Below are 22,517 nucleotides of genomic sequence, written 5' to 3' on the forward strand. Positions count from 1 at the left end.
ATATGTAAAGCTGCTAAAAGACATGAGTACAATGTTAGGAGTGACTGGGCTGTGTGTGAAGAAAAATTAAATATGTAAATAATTGTGAAAGACAAAACACTATGACTTGGAACATAAATGTTTATTCTTTTTAGCCAGAAAGTCATTGGACTGCAAAATATGCATAATTAATATTTTGAAATGTCATGTTTGATCTGCACTAATAAAGATAATGTTGAAATGAAATGAGTTTGTAGGATATAGACAACCTTCTTTCTAAAGGTCAGATGTGGATCCTGTATGATAAAGGACATGTGCTATTCATTTTATCTGATGTTTTGCGTCCCTCATCTTTTATTCAGAGATTTATGTAAAACAGCTAGCTTCTACGTCTATCAATGCAGAACCAGCACAGACAAGTGGCTATTTAACTGTAAGACAATTTTTAGTAATACAATGCAAACAAGTGGAAAAACTAATGTCTTTCAACAATGGCAATTTTGTAGTGGGACTGTGTTGTTTGCTGTCAGCTGCACAAAAACTCTCATTCTTGTAAAACATTGTATAGATGTGTTTGGGCATTATTTTTCTACTCAGTTATTCTTGTTTTTGAAGGAGGTGATAAACTGGTTCTTTAACATACCAGCATTAAAATAAGTCCAGCGTGAAAATAACGAATGAAATAAAATAAAATGTTGAACAAGACATGGTTGCACTAATAACAAGGTAATTATTCATGCAGCTATTTAGAGCTGAAGCTAATAAATGCATTTCTTGGGGACAGCCTGATCTGGCTTCATTAGAGGAAAACAAAAAAACAAAACAAACAAAATCATGTCTCAGTCATGATAATTCTTCTGGAGACCAGAGTTCAGTCCCTGGCTGAAGTACATACCTCATTCTCAGCTCTTCTTATGAAACAAATCAGAAAGTCTTGTTATTTGCTTGTGATAGTATTGATTCTTTCAGGATCCACAAGACTGAATAAATCATGAATCCCACTGCTTGAGAGCAAGTTATGTCAGCATTACAAAACGATTTCTAAACCATATAACAGAAGAGGCTTGAAAACTTGCATGTATCTGCATACCTCTCAACCTCTTAGAGCAAGAAATCTTGGCACAGCCACAAACAATTTGGGGACAAAGGCCCAAAAATAGGGACACTTTTTAAATATTGCTTTTACAAAGTTAAAAAAAGCTGATAGAATAACAGGTTTTGCATTAACATGTTTTTTCTGAAGGATATTAAGTCTGAAATCCAATGTTTGCCATTATTTTCTGACTTCAGTCCGCAGTGATTTGCCAGAAAACTACAATTTTATGAGAAATGGACCAATAATGAGTCAAAAATCTGGACATTCTGCAAAAAACTGGACAATTGAGAGCTAGGTATATTTGACTGTTTATAGCTGTTAGTATAGAAGTAAATGTACTTCACCTGACCTTAAGGTCACTCACTCACCTGGTTTCCTGTCTTCACTAGTCTGATGCAATAAAAATTATTATATCAGCTGTAACCTTTAATAGCACCCAGTTTGCTCTTACATTTATTTACAGTACAATTCATCAATAATGCATTTTAATCATCGATAGCCTATCCTAGAATTTCATATATTTATAGAGTTTATAATCACATTGCCAGCACCCACCTTTACAGGGTACCTCCTGACTCTAGGAAGGCAAAATAAGTTAGGCTAGGGATGAATTTATGGGTGTCCATCAAATTGTGAAGGTTTGTCTTAAAAAAAGTGAGGGTGCCACTCTGTTTATACGTAATGGAACATTATTCCAGAGGTAATAGTAAACAATCAATTTATAACTGGATTTTCTGTCTGTCCAGACTTATATGACATAGAGAAATGACAGCATTTCCTATAGTAGCACTGACTTTAACTGTGCAGAGTACAATAATAATTTACTGTTTTTTGCTTGTTTAGATGATATAAACTACTAAAAGTAACAGTTTTCAAGTGTATGACTATCTGTACTAGCTACCACTCTTTCTTTTTAATCCAACCAACATTTTTTGAATCTCAGCAAGAAATGAAGGTGAATGTGAAATTTACTACTACACAACCATCAATAAAAAGGTTTTGAAAAAGAAGGTTGTAATGACCATTATACTTCTGAAAATGTTTGGATACCCCTCTGTAATCACACTAAAATACATGAAGTTGTATTACAGACATAAGGATACTTTTAGCAGTCCTGAAAAATAATTACAACAAACTCAGTAGTACACATGTCATCTTCTCAAACAGAATAATTCTACTTTAATTATTGTAATTACGATATGATAATCAGCAATACAGTCCCAAGTTGTATTTTACTTTTAAGTAAATCCATAGAAAGAAGAAAAACAAAATGATACCAACTTGCAAATACAACAGCAATGTGAACATTTAAAATGGTCAGAACTAGAGGGCAAAATGCCAGTAAGGGAAATGAATGAAGAGACCGGTTTCAGGATCATGAGTATTTTCAGATATTTAGAGGGGGAGTACAGAACATATAGTAGCTAACAGGTGGGTGCATAGGGGCGGGGGACAGGGCAGGTTCTTGAGTGGACAGAGTATGGAAAATGATGGGAATTCATAGCTGCAGGAGTACACAGTGCTAATATATCAGAGTGCATTTCCAAGAACATCTCACAGCTCTGTAGACAGTACGTTATACATTGGCTTTGAAATCTGCACCCTGCATAAAGGTAACATACGAGTGCTTTTTTATGCCCTAGCTGTCTCTGAATCCCTACCATCATTCGAGTGCTGGTGAAGTACTGATACCTAATGAATTTGAATAGCCTGAATAAAGCTGGGTACTAACAGATGGACTGCAGACATGTGAGGATAAGAAAGGAGGAGGATGTGAGGAACAAAAAACAAAAAAATAGGCTGATATTTAACATGGAAGGCCAAGAAATGGATCTGTATTTAACCTGGAATTTGTATGAAAACTGGAGATTGTTCAGTGCAAAGGGAGTTTATCATCATCATTCAGTCAAAGCAAAATTCTGAGCAGTATCAGTGACTCAGCACACCTGCTTTTAATGGGGACTAATTCTGAGCAGTATCAGTGACTCAGCACACCTGCTTTTAATGGGGACTAATTCTGAGCAGTATCAGTGACTCAGCACACCTGCTTTTAATGAGGGCTAATTCTGAGCAGTATCAGTGACTCAGCACACCTGCTTTTAATGGGGGCTAATTCTGAGCAGTATCAGTGACTCAGCACACCTGCTTTTAATGGGGGCTAATTCTGAGCAGTATCAGTGACTCAGCACACCTGCTTTTAATGGGGACTAATTCTGAGCAGTATCAGTGACTCAGCACACCTGCTTTTAATGGGGACTAATTCTGAGCAGTATCAGTGACTCAGCACACCTGCTTTTAATGGGGGCTAATTCTGAGCAGTATCAGTGACTCAGCACACCTGCTTTTAATGGGGGCTAATTCTGAGCAGTATCAGTGACTCAGCACACCTGCTTTTAATGGGGGCGAATTCTGAGCAGTATCAGTGACTCAGCACACCTGCTTTTAATGGGGACTAATTCCGAGCAGTATCAGTGACTCAGCACATCTGCTTTTAAATGTGGACTAATCAGAAGGTTGTGGTGTCTTTCCCTAAATCAGGTACTACAGTTACCTAGCTGCCAGTTACCTAGCTTGTGGTTTATTTTTGGGTTCCTATTAGATGACCGAAGATGTGGTCGAACTTAAAACAATGAAAAGGCAAAATAACGAAGCGGATTTTAAGCAAATTCTTTCCCAGGGAAAGAATTAGCTTGGCCACTTTCGTTACTTTGCCGTTTTCGGCACTGTAGTGCGATTTCAGAGTTGGTATATTTAAGTAGGGGGTGTGTGGGGGGCAAAACCCCCCACTTTATGTATTCTTTCAATTTTTTTTTTTTATTTATTTGGAACAGCGATTTTTTTCCAAGGGACAAAAATCGCTGTTCTGAGTTTTCGAGATTGTAAGCTTTTGCTTACATGGGGGTGATTATTCATCATTCGCCTTTTTAAGCGTTCGATGATATAATATAGACCCTTATTTTCTTGAGTATAAGCAAGTATCTTTCAAATGTAAAATTAAATGAGGAGTGCTTCCCCACTGCTACAGTCATGTGTTAAATGAGAAACTAACTTCATTGCCTTTTGCCTGTTATAAAAACAGTTCAACTACATTTTAATAATTCAGTGACACATATTTTATTTTACATTTGTTGACCAGATGAGTGGTCTGGTCACCTAAACATTTTCAGTCATGACCTTAGCCACTGGTCAGAAACAACTAAACAATCAAAACAGAATAAAAAATGTAAAACAAATTTATTTGCAGGTCTACTGAAAAAAGATATATAAAGGTGCACTTACCCTATGTTTTTAACATAAAGGACACATCTGAACATTTAAACAGAAAGAAACACAGAAAATAATGGAAATCAATTTTTGTTGCAGGACTATCGAAAAGGATATTTAAAACTGAATTGTACCAAGATTTATAAATTTATTGCACAAACTAAGGTACTATTTGTGGTTCAGAAGTAGGCTGACCATTTTATTACACTGGTTAGGAGAAGAATTAAGATATTCACAGTATCAAGCAAATTTTTGATAAAAACATGATTTTAATATGCATCTTTATATGGTGACCATTTAAAATGCCAGGACTTGCAATGCTTAGTCCCAGAACATGGAGACTGAATAACTAAAAATCCAGGCTTACATGTACTAAGTCTGATATTCCCTTTTCTCCAAGTTGTGGTAATCTTAGAATAATTGGTAGATGTAAGTTTTGGAGGTTTGGCGGGGGATTGTCAGATGTAAAATATTCTATTAGTCATTAGCCATTTTATAAACTTAAGTGATACTTGTTTACCAGATTATCTACAGAACCAAAAGGCATTACACTATCAGCACAAACAGCAGGGACAGACTACAATGCCTTACGGTCAATTCTGTCAATAAGTAAGAATTTTTCATAGTATAGAACATGCCCATAGTCTGCCAAAAGTCAAAGCTGACTGCTGATAATGATTGTACAGTTAAACCGAAATGCAGAATAAAGGAATATATGCCTACCAAGTACCCTTTTTCAAAAAAAAAAAAAATACCTCGGATCAAAAATCCAATTTTTGTTAGTCTGGTTCTGTGAGTTGACTTAATAGTGGACCAAACATTAATCATACTTGTTACTTTGTTAGTTATCCATATGCTCTTTTTATCAGTTGTACCATACAACCAAAGACTTCCATCCTCAGAAAAGTGACACACTCTCAAAAGTCCATTGGCAGTGGCACATATCTTGGCCCACACATCAACACAATCAAATTGTTGCTTTGGTAATTCAATTTATGTACTAATTTTCAAATAAAATTTAGAAACAGTTAAATTATAGGATTGAAAAGAAGCAGTGTTCTTTATCCAAAAGCCAGTAAGCAGTCATTTTATGCAGCGCACTATGACATGTTTAAAATCTGAAAATGAAGGAAGCAGTCACTGAAGGGTGGGTGGAGGGGACTTTAACAGCAAAATCTGATTGCTATGTTGCAGCTAGACTTTTCTCTGCACATATTACCCTTTGATGTTGCCAGTTGGAGTGCCTTTAACAGTTTGAAGATACTAACAAAATGAAAAAGCATATAAGGAAACAAGCAAGCAATGTTGTACTGCTTCTAAATTGTTCTTTCATGGCACAGCTTCACTTGGATTCTTCCAAGGAGCAAAGTGCAAGGCATTAATTAATCAAAAATCACAGCACATCAACCTGAGAATGGACTACAGATCTAACATGGATACTACTAATACCAGTACTCAACAACTCCTTTTTATTTATTTTTGTTGTTTATATTTTTATTACATAGCTTAAGTGCCTCCCCCCACCAAAAGAAGACTAACCAGTTTCTTTGGAGACTTCTGAATGCATGCTGCGTAGAACTTATCTTTACCAGCATCTTCTTTAGGTTTACAGCCGCAGCTAGATCCTGCAGAAGACAAAGGGGGTGATGCATGCACACCCTGCATATTAGTTTCTGTTGATAATGGTAACTGTTACTGAGGAACAGGAACACTAACAACCGACATCTGGGGTTGCTCCTTAGTTCTGCTCAGACCTAAGTTTCTCAACTGATCGACATGTTGCTGCCCAATGATGTCAGAGGTGTCCTCAGATTTGTATGAACAGACTTTGACTGCACTTTACTTGTAGCTGGAACTCATTTACAATCTCCTGTGCAACTCTGGGTAAGGACTATCTGTCATTGGTAAAGCTATGTGTAGCCTTTTGCATTGTCTTTCAGTCTTACTTGGTTTATCAGCCTTAGGCAGTTTGCCATAGGTTTGGAACAACAAGTCCCAAGCTGAAAGAAGAGGGCACTCCATGAACAACATGACTGGGGTCTGATTACTGTAGCATGAACAGAATTTTTATATGTCAACAAGAAATTAGGCAATGTTTGCTAGAGGGTAAGAGTGTCATTTTACACACCGCTACGTCCTTTTTTCCGGCTTTACATAAATTTTGCAGCAAGCTCATTAGTTGTTGGAGGCCAGGAGGCAGATTCAATATGTCAAATGTCATTTTTATGAAGAACTGTCTGGAAATCATTTGCCATAAGTATAGAGCAATTATCATTTACTACTTGATGTAATGTGGCATGGCTATTCTGGCAAAAATCTCTCTCAGTATATCACTGGTATAACTAGTAGTAGTACTTGAGCTCATGGTTAAGGCCTCATGGTAATCCCGACCAAAAATGTCCCTAGAAGTGGTCTGGCAAAATCAATAGGGATCTGTGCCCGGTCACTGTGTACCATTGCCATGGGTGCAGTGGTGCACTGTCTGGGTTATTCTTGTCCATGTGACAGACAACACACTTCATTGCCACCTATTCTATCCCTTGATTGAGTCTTGGTCACCATGCACAACTTTCAGCCAGTGCCTTCATTTCTGTAAACCAAGATGACACTGATGAAGTTCTAAAACTATGGGACTAATGTGGGAGGTATGATTATCCTTAGACACTGAAGAAGTTCTAACACTATGGGACTAATGTGGGAGGTATGATTATCCTTAGACACTGATGAAGTTCTAACACTATGGGACTAATGTGGGAGGTATGATTATCCTTAGACACTAAAGAAGTTCTAACACTATGGGACTAATGTGGGAGGTATGATTATCTTTATATCCCCACATTATGCAGTCAGTATTTAAGATAAATTTATCTTATTTTGGACAATAGTTAATTATAAGAGATTTGTTTTTGGATCTCCAAATATTTTGCATAACAATATACACTTGTGAAAATACTTTGTCATGTATGGTTTCTGTTTTTATCATGTAGTCTTTTTCAGTTAAATTGTGAGGCTGTCAGTTATAGAAGGCATGGTAAAAACAGAAAACATTCCTTTCTCTTCTTCACATTTATTACTTACAGTCTCTAATGGTAAATTAGACAGCTAGCATTTGCATGTTGTGCAGCACATTTATACTCAATTATGCATAGGTGTTCCCTGAAAAACAATGTTCATTACTGCATTCATCAACTGCTGTGATAGGAATTCCTTCTTGTGGGCTAAAAAAGTAGACTAGTGGCTGGAAGCCTGTAACAAGCATACATTCTCTATCAAATATGTACTGGTTATACCTTTGACACTTCACACAAATCTTAATGCCTGTCAGTTTGGGAACAATTCTTTTCACTAGCAGACAAGGACTGTGAAGCAAATGCTGTAGTCCTGTCACTGCCATCTTCATTGCTCCATAAGTTCAGAGGATCACAGGTGTGTACTAAGTTAAAGACCACTAGGTCCTTTCTAAGTCTAGCCATACATCCTAAATCTCTGACAAGTTCTGGTACCCTTGATAAGTGTAAGCAGGGGCTTGAAAGATGAAACATTTACAAGCAGGGGCCTGGGAGATGAAACATTTTCCATTTGCCTGTGTCCATTAGAAACATAGGTGACAAACCAGAGATGAATTTCCTGCCCCCCATCCAAATGTCCAAGTTGCACTTGTGGATTAGGGAGGAACTCTGTTCCATACAAAGTCTAGTCTCTGAGATTCATACCCATCTCTCCAGTAGGTCCTAGTTATATCACAGGCAAGGTTTAAGCCTTTAGAATGGATCATTCTGGTGCCGTTTGTTTTGTGGATATGCAGGAAGTCCATCAGGGTAGGGTCTGGCAATGTCTTGTATGCCAGGCATAGATCTCCCCTCAGTAGCCTTTAGGAGTTAGAATACAAGGCTAGAGGTTTGAGGTGATCTGCATAGGACATATTACTCCATTATCATTTGCAGAAGCATTACAGGCCAGCTTCACCAAATGGGTTCAGATTATAGTGCACTGAGAATGTATCAGATGTGGCCAGTCTGTTTGTAGTCACAAAGCCTGTAGTACAGCCTGAATCTTGTCTTAGCACTCATGCAGAGCTTAGGCATTTATGATGTGACCACAAATCATGGCACTGTGCTTCAAGACCTCCCATTTATCTCAGCTAGATATTTTATCCCATACCCTTCTAGTTTGTTTAGAAAAGGTTTTGTGGATCAGTATACCTACATGCCACAAAAATCTATAGATAAATACATTTCTAAGTGTTCCTCATCTGTAACACCACTGATGATGACATCTTCAGGATAACACTGGACTCCAAGGCACTTCTTGCAGAGCCAAATCTACTGCCTATGCTAGATATCCAGCTCAGAAGCTACCTCAAATGCCACTATGTTGTAAAGGTAAAGGCCCTTTATGGAACACCTTCCATATTCTTCTGAACATATCATCAGATAAAGTGCACATTTTGGAAAAACTGCCTACCTGTCAGACTGGCAAAATGTCTTCAGATATTGATAAAGCCTAATGTTCAGCTTATAGTACTGGACTAACTATAACTTTATAATTTCCATGGACTCCAGTTTACTCTTAAGACAATTCCATCTTGTCTAACTCCTTTGCAATTGATGGAAGGAACGGATGTGTCTTGTTAAAAAAAAATTAAGCCACATTGTTTTTAAGCACAATTTTCCCCTTAACATGTCATATTGCACAAATGCTACTTTTAAAGCAGCATCTGTCCATATCAGTTCCAAGATTTTCTTAGTAGTTTGAATTACACAAGGCCAAGGCTAAAGGCTCTTTATCTCTTTCCAGTCAAGCCACATTTTTTTAACTGGTCATGACCCTGTAAGTGGGTACTACCATTTTGTATAATGTACAGTTTAATGTAATTCTTTAATCATTACACTCCATCATCACAGGCAGCACTCCAAGAAGTGTAATTTTTTTCACCACTGTATATTCTGAGGGGGACAGAAGATGGACTCATAGTTTCCTTGCTGGGAAATGTGTTTTAGTCATTCTAAGACATTAGTGAACCATTTGACCTTGTGTCCAACTCCATTTTTACCACCTGGTCATTTATTTTTTGCTGTGAGCCAGATTGCCTGTGTGTCTGTCTTGTTTATGCTAAATATCTCTAGTCTGATCAATAGATCTTCACTAACATTGCCACAAACCTCTACAGCATTACACAAATTATACACATTTGTTTTTCATTGTGACACACGTTACCTTTTGCCTAACCATTAAAACAAACTCTAAGAATATGACTCATCCTGCAATCTTCACGTTTAGCGTTACACTGAGAAGGAAGACTGGATCTGCTCCTACAATGTCAGCATTATTTCTGATGTGTATGAAGCTGTGGTGGTGCAGCGGCTAGCATTGTCGTCTCACAGCAAGAGGTTCTGCCGTTTGATTCTCGTCTGGAGCGCCTTCTGTGTGGAGTCTGCATGTCCCCCCCCACGGTCGAGTGACGTTAAAGACATGCAGGTAGGTGCGAGCATGAATGGGCGTGCCTTTGTTGAAGGTTGGCCATCGGGCTGGCAACTTGGCACTGTAAAATCCACTGCCAATCATGAGCTGACCAGAGTTCCACTGTGGCGACCCCTAACTCGGAAAAGCCGAAAGACTTTCTTTTACTTTTTACTTCCATGAGTTTGCTTACATTACTAGTTTTAACACCACTTTGTTAATCCAGCACCTCTGGCTTGGTTTACCTACAAGTCTTCGTATCATAATCTTTTTACTCACCCTTTTCTGAAAGATAAATATCAAAAGTGTTCAGCCAAAAAAAAACCCCATAAAAAATACAAAAAAAATTTGTTTTCTAGGGGAGAAAGGCTCTACACCCCCACACCTTCCTAAATTATATACACCCATTCCACTGCTGCACCACAGTGGAGAAAAAGGGGAAAAACTCTGAAAAGTGCTGTACCAGCTCACACAGTACAACACATTGCAGTGAAAGGTATGCAACATTCAGTTTTCACAGAATACAACACATTGCAGTGAAAGGTATGCAACATTCAGTTTTCACACAATACAACGCATTGCAGTGAAACTTGTGCAACATACACTTTTCACACAATACAATGCATTGCAGTAAAAGGTATGCAGCATTCAGTTTTCACACAATACAACGCATTGCAGTGAAACTTGTGCAACATTCAGCTTTCACATAATACAACGCATTGCAGTGAAAGGTATGCAACATTCAGTTATCACACAATACAACGCATTGCAGTGAAACTTGTGTAACATACACTTTTCACACAATACAATGCATTGCAGTAAAAGGTATGCATCATTCAGTTTTCACACAATACAACGCATTGCAGTGAAACTTGTGCAACATAGAGTTTTCACACAATACAATGCATTGCAGTGAATGGTATGTGACATTCAGTTTTCACATAATACAGTACATTGCAGTGAAAGGTATGCAACATTCAGTTTTCACACAGTACAATGCATTGCAGTGAAATGTATGCAACATTCAGTTTTCATACAATAGAACACATTTCAGTGGAAAGTATGCAACATTCATTGTTCACACAGTACAAAGAATTGCAGTGAAACGTATGCAACATTCAGTTTTCACACAATAGAACATATTGCAGTGAAACTTGTGCAACATTCTACAACACATTGTAGTGAAAGGTATGCAACATTTAGTTTTCACACAATAGAACACATTGCAGTGAAACTTGTGCAACATTCAGCTTTCACACAATGCAACACATTGCAGTAAAGGTATGCAGCATTCAGTTTGCAGAAGTCATTTTACTCAAACAGCACATTGAACCACAATATGTTTAGCACTTGCATATCATTTGCTGTAGTCTTTCAAAATACATATGTGTACATACATACATGCTCCATTTTTCCACATAACTATCAAACATATCAATTACACTAATATATATCGTATGCAGTCTCTGCCTACTCACTTTACATTGCCAACTCACTGTCTCTGTTTTTGTGTTTACTTAGCATTTTGCCATTTTTATATCTAGTATAACTAATAAGTAATGTTCTGCCTTTGTGTTAATCTAATCAAATTAATTATTTTTTTTATGTTTAAGAGTAGGGCATGTCTTTCACACCATTTTATATCCACCTGAGATTGCGCATTACTGTTATTATTATTATTATTTAGTATGTTTTTATCTTACTTCCTTTGCAATTTTTTGTAAATACTGCATATTTTACTGTTGATCTTTATGTAAACTGTTCATATTCATCTTATATAATGAAACCATCTGTGAGTTCAGGACTGCTCTCTGTCGGAATACCCCAACCCAGGTGACACAGCCTGCCCATTTGTCACTTATTCTCCCTTTTACCTTCCACTGAGTTACTACTGCTAAGTTAATCTCACTAGAGGTATAATTTATGCCCATGTCTACGAGTTCACTCAGTAAATTGGTGCAGTTTACCCTGTCAAAAGCCTTGCTTGTGTCTATATAAATAGCATCAATCTGGGTGCCCACATCAACTCCCACAGTAACTCAGATACCTAGTGCGGCACTGCAACACTAGATCTTCTCTTTATACATATACATTTTGTTTTTTTCATGAATCCTAATTCATTCATAATTTTTTAGATGTTCCGCAGAATATGTTTCAAATAATTTTCTAACAGTACAAAGTCAAGGATCAGACTTCCCCTTGCAAAATGACCTTATAGATGTAATTTATAAATTTTCTGCTATAGCAATTGGGTTTAAGATAGAGTTTAAGTAACTTTAGCAAGATATACATTACAGATGACTAGTCTAGATTTGACTTAGTTAATGAAACTTATACCAGTCATGGTACACTACAACTAGTTGTAGAGGCTGCTTTATTAGCCTTCCTGATCTCCGCACATAAGAAAAAATCTGTTATTCATGAAGTAGCTAACAAGTGACCCTAGTGATCCAATAATCTTGTGAAGACAGGTCAGTGCCATCATTACTAGACTGACCACTTCCAAATCCTTCTCTTTGCAGGCATTTTGGCTCATCCAAGTTTCTATCTCTATACCATCTCAATTTCAGTATGTGAGCAAAAGGCAGCAATGAAAGCCAGAGTTCCTTTTGAGAAACAGGGATCAAATGTTTTCTGGGCAGATTCTTTTGAGTTTTCAGGCAGCTCCTTAAGACTTTGACTACCTTTTTCTTGAACACAGCCCAGCTTTCTGTATTAGAGATTTGAATTTCATTTGACAAGGGAAAGAGTGAAAAAGAAGCTTATCCGTGTTAGTCTGCAACAAGCAGGGAGGCTACAGTGGTAGAATCAAAGCAAGGAATTAATAATCAGTGAGAAAAACTATCAGAACACAAGTAGGTACGCTTACATCATCAAATGCTGGCACATGGCGATTACTGATGATTACTGGAAGTCCTGACAGAATAATTCATAAAGCATGACAAAAGGTTGAAGAGCACAGTCATACAGAGGAAATGGTAAGGAAATAGCCAACCAGTGCATGTTATCTGTGTGGAACACTTCCGTGAAAGACAAACCCGAAGAAGTGAGGCAAGGAAAGTAGCATCATTAGTGGCTTTATTCCGAGTGGTGGTGGGTTTTATTGTAGTATAGAGACAGAGAGATATATGACTAGACAAAAAGAATGATAGAATAAATGAACAAATGAATAACTGAGACAATTAAAATAAAAGAGGCAGCACTTAAATTTACATAATCACTTTTACCTGCACACTGAGAATCCAAGGTACATTGCTAAGTAACAATTGCAGGTTTACAAACCTGCTTTCAGTGTATGCTCGCTAATGAAACAGCTATTGAATGTGATGTTTTATGCTAATTAAAGTTCAGTGAACATTTAGTGCTACTTACTGAATGGTGCAGGTCACAGAAGGCTATTGTAAGGTGTAAATCTCTTTAGCATGAGGTGCAGCAACCTTGGAACTGATTATAGTACTGTGGGGTGTGAAAGGTTCCCAAACAGAATTTTTTTTTAAGTTTTAAAGGCAATCATTTACATGAGTACTTCCCCGGGTGTGCAGTATCAAGTCCCGCCTAAATCCTGAATATTCAAGTTGATGTCTAAACCTGCCACATGAAAATTCATCGTGTATTTGGCACTTAGCTCAAGGGGACACTACAATTACCAAATGTATTTTGTTTTTTATGTTTTGCAGGGGGGCTGCACCCTTCCTGCACCCCCCACACCCCCTGCAAATTAAATATACCAGCTCTGAGATTGCACTACATTGAGGAAAAGGGTAAATTTTATGCATGATGCCACCATCAAATCTGCACAAACATCATTTGAATGCAACATCGCGGCCATTTGGCATGTCAATCATGCAAGTGATGCCCTTGCCAAGTTCACATCTACACGAACTGCCGGGGAGGTATGCATGTACAGGATCATTGTTTTAGAAAGCATTCTTATTTCTGCAAAGGTTGCTACCTCCTGAACAGACTATGAGCTCTACTGGTGTAAATCCCAATATTTTGAAAAATAAACTGCAGTTCAAACATTAAAACAGCATATTGAGAACCTTGCTATTTTACCTTTCAAACCTTTCAAGTGTGTTTGGATGGTGAGGGGATTTACATCCTTCTGCACCACCTGGCATGGCGACTGTGCCCCCCCCCCACCCCAATACCGCTGCTACATATGTCGACTGAATCTGAGATGGCTGAACCTTAGAACAGGGGTACTATTCCAAAATACCACTATCTTAGTTTTAGTGTATATCCACATTATTCTTACCTGCTGTTCTCCAGTGCTGAGGATTATAATTAGTCATCACACTTTCAGCTTTTTTTTTCTCTGTATTACACTGCCTTTTGTTTCAGCAGTGTGGGTACAGTGAAGTGCAGTGATGTTTAAAGAAATGTCTTTCACTGCTCTGATATGTAATCATGAAGCTCTGCTTGCAGCAACAAGTGGAATGTGCTTTCAAACGTTTTTAATACAAATGTGAAGTCTAGATGGCATCTCAGATGTATTATAGCAATAACCCATGCCTGGGTGTGGGTAATGCGGGATTTAACCACGGTTGGCTTCGCCCTCGGGACCAAACAAAGACAACCGTGGTTAAATCCCGCATTACCCACACCCAGAAGTGGGTTATTGCTATTATACTATGACATTATGTAAGAAAAGAAACAATTACTTTTCTTAAACGAAGATCTCCGTTGCTTATTTTAAAGCTGTCTCGCTATGTTAAACCCATTTAACATAGTGAGACAGGTTTAAAAAAAAGCAACGGAGAAAGCAAGATCTCCGTTGCTTTTTACACACTGTGTCGCTATGCTAAAGGAGTTTAACATAGCGAGACAGCTTTAAAAAAAGCAACGGAGATCTCCGTTGCTTTTTTTAAACCTGTGTCGCTATGTTAAACTCTTTTAACATAGCGAGACAGTGTTTTAAAAAAAGACATACTAATGGAAAATGGCGACCGGACCTTTTTCCATTAGTATAAGTCGATTTACAACGTGCACGCTGGCCAATCAGCGTGCACGTTTTGGAATATTAATAGGGGGGTCATGGTATAATGATAAATATATTTTCTTTCAAAGAACTTGAAGTTTCCTTCATCAAAGGTTCCCTTTGCAGCTGCACTTTCATTTCTGATTATTTCTGAGTTAATATCTGTTTCAGAATTCCAGTGACGACTACTGAGAAGCAGTCCAGTTGGAAATGTCTTATTGCAGGCTGTCAGTCACTGATGTTACTATTTTCAGACAAAGTTGTGGAAAAGAATATTAAAAGTAAACCCTATTCAGGGTAAAAACCTTGCAATGCCAAAATAAGCTTACATAATATTACATTTCTCTATTAGAAAGTAGTCATACATGTCCATCTATCAAATTATATTACCATTCTATAAAAAGTAGATATACATTTCATTAGAAATAAAACACTATTTTTACAGTTGGCAGATTCTACCCACCAGATATTTCCTCTAGGCACTGTTTCGCAGTCTTGCTGTAGATCAAACTGATTTTTGTGGGACTGGTACAAGAATCAGCAGGCGGTAAGGATGTACAGTCATTTTCTGAGTGGGTTCTGGAATTTAGCCACAAAAAAGAAACATGCTGGTGAGTCAAACAGTTATAATAAGAATCAGATTTATTAAGCCCATTCATTTTTCTAAACAGTAACAATTTCACGCTTCTATGATTTTCACTGAGCTGATTGTCATCAAATCTAAATATATTAAGAGATTAGCTACTGTAATTTACAGGTCTCTGTGTATTTAACTATGCCTTGTCTAAATAACTAATGTAACTTCTATGGGTATTACAAAGAAACACAAAATAAACAATATTTCAGTTATCCCACGATTTCCATGCATGCCTAAAAAGTGACCTATTGACAAGTGAGCTGTGAATTCTTCAGGATAGAAGCTTTTCTATGCATGTATGTTAATATTAATTATACAGTGACCGCCTCTCATTAATATTCCAAACCGTGCCCACTGATTGGCCAGTGTGCCTGTTGCAAATCCAACAATATACCAACTGAAAAAGGTCCGGTCGCCTGGACTTTTTTCTGTTGGTATAAAGTGCTAAAAACATTTTTTTTTTAACAAATAAAAAAGAAAAAAATGGAGCAACGGAGACTTTCTTTTCTGCGTTGCTTCCGTTTCAAAGCATTGATGTACTGGGTATGCATGGGGCGCAAGTCCCATACGCATGCTCAGTACATCAAAACAAGGAAGCAGTGTGCACAACCAGCAGAAGAACAGTTATGCGCCATTATACAAAGACATTATTTAAGAAAAGTAAGTATTTTTTTTCTTAAATAATGTCATTGTATCATGGCAATAACCGACTCTGTGGTTGTAGTATATTGAAATTTATCCACAGTTGGCTTTATTTAATCACTCGGGCTTCACCCTCGTGATTAAACCACACCAACCATGGGTAAATCTTTAATATACCACACCACATCTACATCGTCGGTTATTGCTTAAATATACTAAGTATGTTGATTTCTGAGACAGACTGCATCTTTAGAAAATAGATAACTTTCTTGAATTTGTAGCTTTATCATGTGCTCTGCACTGGAATCCAAGCAAATATTCATTGGTTTATAACAGGTAACCAGTCTACAGACCATTAAAATCCTGTCCAAAAAAAAAAAATCCTGCATCATCGTACCCACATTTTTTGAAGAAAATAACTCAACTACAGGTGAATGAAATGTACCAAAAACGTGACAGTCTTAGAAACAGCATGAATTTTTGAAAGGTTGTAAACCACGCACTAGCCTTACTTACCTGACTTACCTAACAGATACTAACGCCTCCATCACACTACTAAGCCTTCTAACATTATTTGTAGAGTATGTAGAGGGAATAAAATATACTTTTTTTGGTCAATTATTTTTGTCTGGCTGATGAAGATATCAAAACCAGGACTATTAAACAACACTAGGAAGGGTTTATATACTGGTCCTCTAAAATTTATAAAAGGAAATATGTTTTACAGAATTAATATGTCTCTCTCTGTGAACCACCTTAGAGTTGGATTATTTTTTCCCCCCGTGTTCTCTAATTAATTGACTGGAGACCCAAGAGATTATGGGGCTGGAAACAAATGCTGCACCTCTATTAAATGATTGCTAGCATGACCGCTCTTTCACAAAGGACCTGGGCAATAGTCTTGAGCTAATCCATAGTCGCAGTTAAGTTTTAATCCATGATCGCTGAGGCTAAGATTTCCAAGAATTAGTATTTCAGAACCGCTAATGGCCTGGAAGACTCTGGGTGGTTTTGTAGCCTTATGAGTAGCTGAGGATAAGACATGATCTGTAGTTAACATTTCTAACCCTTAGAGACCTTGTCTCACTTAAGGTCAGGCATACATTTGTTACTCCTGTGCTGCGTTAGAAGCCAGGATGGCTAATGTTGCTGGGCTTCGATTACTTTATCACAACTACCATGTCCTTATCTCATTGCCTCTAACAATACAGAATCTTCTTCATTTAAAGATATTACAAAACCATGTGTGTCAATTTTATTTTGATGATAATCGGTTGCATGTTCCTGCTGATGTGACAGCATCCTCCTCTTGAGAGAAAGGATGTCATACTGAGTTTTCATGCTCAGAAACGTCTTTATAAAAAAATACTATAAGGTATTCTCATCCACTGGGGCCAAGCTGCAGAACAGATTGCCCTTGAAATTACTAATATTCTTGGAGCTAATTCCTTTAACAATGCCTTAAGTAAATGCATGACAGCTGGAGATACAAGTCATGATATCACTAAATGTCAGCTACTCAGGTCCCTTGTTGTGCTATGTCTTAGCATGTACTATGCGACTTACAATGGCAGCCATTTTAGATGTTGCACTCAGCTTTTCATGTTTCTTTATTAGATGTCTTTTTTCCTTGCTGCATTCTTTATTTGTTGTACGTCTCTTGGACTGCTTCTAATAAAAGCATGTGTGAGATGCTCAGCATGCAGTATACCTGCATTAATACCTGTAAGTTTACACGGCTGTGAGTTCAAACCTTATGTCAGGTAATTGGATTCACATTCCAGTAATGACATCACAGTGCAGCATGGGGGTTGGTAGGAGAGGACTGAACTCCAGCGTCACTGTGTTTTGGATACATTAAACTGCAGTAAGATCTGCTTGGCTTGGTGGTACCCAAGGTGGATGTTAAAAAAATTCATGGCAGTTACTGAAAAGGGTTGAGATAGCATTATTAAAATCTCATGAATGCAAACACAAATTAGAAACCATTTAATTGCACATGCTTAATCACAACTTTAAATGTTTACACATAATATAAGGAAAGAAAACTTACCACCTCTTTCTAACTACTACTAATCTAATGGAATTTATTTCCCTTTTTGTATCCCATACTTTATTGTATATTATACAATGACCCCCCCATTAATATTCCAAAACGTGCATGCTGATTGGTCAGCGTGCACGTTGTAAATCAGACTCATACTAATGGAAAAAGGTCCGGTCGCCCTTGTGACCAAACCACACCAACCATGGGTAAATCCAGCATTACCCACACCCAGGCATAGGGTTATTGCTATATTTCATCACATTTCCATTCCATTCCAAAGACATCATATTAATATTTTAAATGTAATATACATTTTGGATTTAATTCTTCATTAAGACCATAACAAACTACATTCATGTTAGTACTCTGAACTTTAATATAATTCAGCTTTACAGATACTAAATCCTCAAAGCCCCTTATTTAGCTGCAGTACAAGAAATCATCATCTAAGATTTCTTCAGCAAACGAACTTGATACAAACATTAACATTCTAGGACCATTTTATATTTCATTTTTGTCTTTACAGGGAGCCTTTTGCAAGATAATGGGTAATATTCATTAAAGTTTACTAGAGATGAAGGAAAGCCTTTTGTTCACTTTGGCAGTGTTGGCCCGCTCAGTAAAAATGGGGTTCTGAGACATGCACAATTAGCATGGTGCTGAACCCCATTAAATGTTCTGATTAGACTTCTATGACTTGCCAGTCTAAGCAGATGGAACAACTGCAGATCAGAGCCTCACTGACCAGACTGTACCCCTGCAGTACTGAGCTGTCCAGGGACATCCTGCTCTGCTCATGAAAACAGCGTATTATGGAATGCTGTCGACTCTCTGCTGAAGTAAATGAGTGCAATAGAGCTAAAAGCCACGTCCACTTTGCTCAATTGCATGGAATTTGTGCACTACATGATTCTATGAATCACTATACTGTGCAACTCCTGAAATGCAGAGGTTCCTTTTCATGGAATTTGTGCACTACAGGATTCAATGAATCACCATACTGTGCAACTCCTGAAATGCTGAAGCTCCTTTTGCATGGAATTTGGTAACTACAGTATTCTATGAATCGAATTTCTTAGCAACTCCTGTAATGCTAAGGCTCCTTTGCATGGAATTGGTGCACTACAGGATTCTATGAATCATCGTACTGTACAACTCCTGAAGAGGCCATCTGTGATGCACAGGGGTTAGTATACTTATGCCGTGCCCACAGACTGCCGTGTTTACATAGAGTTCAAAACTCCCATCACTGCTCAGTTCCTGGTCATTGTACAGTAGAGCAGTGATGTTTTATACATTATAATCAATTGTATAATGCACAAAGCAGTGCAAGATGGCTTTGCACAGTGTGCAGCCTTGTATTAACACTGTCCAGCCTAAATTCAAAATCATGATATCTTGCTTCCTTTAAAGTTACTTTCATTCTTTATTTTATAGGTGAAACAACAATTAATCCAAACAACTTCCATCCTGATGAAAGATAATTTTCTTTCTTCCCCGATATCTTAATTTCTTCTTTGTTTACAAATCATCTCAGGTCTCCTCTGAAAATTGGCCACATGCCAAGTGGATTAACATAGTCAACATAAAGTAAATAAGAAAAACTATTTTCTCCTGAAACATGACACTTATTTGGTTGCCAAATGAATAAATACTATAAATAAATTAATCAAAACAATTTGTAACACATATACCCCAAATCCTGACTCAGGTGGTGACGATTGATAATAATACAAGGCAGTTAAGTTGCCTGCTCATGCCAACACACACTATAATGTAAGCTGCGCTTATCTCAGGCACCATCCACTGGTTCCTTCTTAACTGATCACTAACACAGAAAAGCAGACCTCACATCTAGTATTACCCAATTGTTTTACCATGGTTCTAATTAGAATATAACTAAGAAAGCAATAATGTCTTACATTGTGGTGACAAGGTTTAGGTCCCTAGAGCATGTAGCTCGGAGGGATTGGGATTTCTTTAGGTGTAGCATGTCCAACAGCTCTGGGTTTGACATAGCTTTATATGTTAGGCAGAGATCACCTTGGAGTAGGCGATATGCTACGGAGTAAAGCTGGAGTTTTTTGAGGCAGTCAGTGTAGGGCATTTGTTTGAGGCCGGTAATCCTCTTTATGAGGTACTTCTGTGGCCTTTCCAGCTGCTGCAGATGTCTTGTGAGGTACATTCTATAATGGGTCTAATGAGTGTTGAGTAGAGGGGAACAATGACCTCTTTTTTCCTGGATGAGAACCCTTTTATGATGAGGTGTGCCACGTAGAAGGACTTCCTGACTACTGAGGTGATGTGACTATCAAAGGAGAGACTACTGTCCACCTGGGTCCCAAGGTCTTTTATCACACATTTGGTGTTAAGTAGATTGCTGCCTATGTGGTAGTTCATGGGTACAGAGTTTTTACCAAAGGGGATGACACTGCACTTTTTGGCATTGAGCTTGAGGCCATGGCTCTGACACCAGGCATCAGCGAGGCCCTTCTGTAAGATGCCCACATTATTTGGGGACTTGGCTATGGCTCCTGGTTTGCAGTCATATGTGAACTTTGTTAGCCAGAGGCCTTCTGTGTTAGCCTGAACTTCAGAGAAGTAGATACCAAACAGTAGAGGTCCCTGGACGGAAGCCTGTGGTACTCCACTTGTCACTGCTTTGAGGTCAGATTTGGAGTCTGCAACTTTTACAGTGTGGGTTCTGTCAGTGAGCCAGTTGGCAACCCATCTTTTGACGTAGGGATTTATACCTAGTTTAGTGAGTTTAGCTATATTTCCAGAATGGATGGTGGTGTTGAAAGTCTTGGCCAGGTCAAGATAGGCTGTGTGAACCACCTTACCCTCATCTACAGCTTTGGTGACTGCCTCAAAGAAGTCAATCAGGTTCAGGAGGCATGATCTGCCTTTCACAAACCCAAACTGGGTGGGATCCAGAGTTTGGAGGTTACCAATGTCTTTGTTTATGAGTTCCATGATGATACGTTCCATGGCCTTGCAGACCAGGCTCATCAGGCTAATAGGTCAATAGTTCCCAGGATCAGTGGAGGCTCTCCCTTTGTGGAGTGGGATAACTGTTGCTGTGTGCCATTCAGTGGGCACAAAGCCTGATGCAAGGCCATTACTGAACATGGTGCTTAAGTGGGGAGCCAGTTTGTTCTGAAGTTCATGTAAAACGCAGCCTGGGATGTTGTCTGGTCCCATAGATGCTGTGTTTTTGGCTTTAGAGAGTGCAGCTTTTACCTGCGTAGTTGTGATTACAGGGACTCTGCATTCTTCCTGTACAGATATGGGCCTTTTAGGGGGTGAGAGGGGGGTAAAGTTAGCACTGAACCTATCTGCCAGGATGTTGGCAATATTAGTCAGTTCTGTAATTTTCTTGCCTTTGTGCTGTAACTAAGAGCAGATCTGGGTGTTGCCATCGAGATTCTTGACATAGCTATAGAATGCTTTGTGGTTGCCCTTGGAATTAGTGGTGATTTTGTTTTCGTAGCTAGCTTTGGAGGATCTTATAAGGGATCTCAGCTTCTTACTGAGGCTGACCAGGGAGCTCCTCCACTCAAGGGATTTTACTCTCTTTTGCAACAGTTTCTTCCTTCTGTTGTACAGTTTGGTTATGGCAGGGGACCACCAGATTGGCTTCCTTTTTTGGAGGATAGCGTCTTGGTTCTGTTTGGGATAGCATGATCCATGCACTCGTGTAAGTGCTTATAGAGTGCATTTGTGTAGGATTCAGCAGTTGTAACTGTATTGTCCATCTGCATGGGTGTCATGATGTTCACCACTTCTGTCTTAAGAAGCATGAAGTTGGCTTTGGAGAAATTTTTTACTGCGGTTTCCTTAATGGGGGGTAGGGGCGGGATGTGGATATCAAGGGTGATTAGCTTATGGTCAGATCGGACCAACGAGGAGTTGACTTCAGGTGTGGAACACCGGTCACTCATGTTGGTAATGACTAGGTCTAGGATATTGTTGCCCCTGGTGGGGGTGTGGATAAGTTGATCCAGGGCATTGGAGTTTATGAATTCCAGAAAGCGTTGAGCTAAGGAGTTGGTACATGAGTAGTTTTCCCAGTTAATGGTGGGGTAGTTGAAATCGCCCATTATTAGGGTGTTTGGTTGAATCCTAATATTTTCCAGTACATCAAGAAAAGAGGAGTGGGAATCCTGGGGCATGGTGGGGGATCTGTAGCAAGCTACCATTTGGATTGCAGTTTTGCCCAGAGTTAGTTGCACTTGGATAACCTCGAATGCATTATGCTGAGCAACTAGCCTAGAGGTGTAGATATCCTTAATGAATATGGACACACCTCCGCCTTTGGTGTTTCGGTCCAGGTTACATGGCCGAAAAGTGTGGTATGAGTTATAGCCTGGTAGTGCAGGGGTGCTCTCTGGAGCCTTAAACCAGGTCT

At 38.5% G+C, this 22,517-nt stretch overlaps 1 protein-coding gene across 5 annotated transcripts in view; it reads right to left on the reverse strand.

Annotated features, from left to right (window-relative positions):
- The window catches only part of NAV3 (neuron navigator 3), a 1,719,037-nt gene that overhangs the window by 665,640 nt on the left and 1,030,880 nt on the right, over window positions 1-22,517 (reverse strand). For all 5 annotated transcript variants that reach the window (XM_044088077.1, XM_044088075.1, XM_044088074.1 and 2 more), the window contains one exon: window positions 15,244-15,359. In XM_044088077.1, the coding sequence (XP_043944012.1) occupies window positions 15,244-15,359 (116 nt within the window). The remainder of the gene's footprint in view (window positions 1-15,243; window positions 15,360-22,517) is intronic.

This window comes from Protopterus annectens, chromosome 11.part0 (genome assembly GCF_019279795.1).
Source record: "Protopterus annectens isolate FY-2018-M chromosome 11.part0, PAN1.0, whole genome shotgun sequence".
In the NCBI taxonomy this organism is placed as follows: Eukaryota; Metazoa; Chordata; order Ceratodontiformes; family Protopteridae; genus Protopterus; species Protopterus annectens.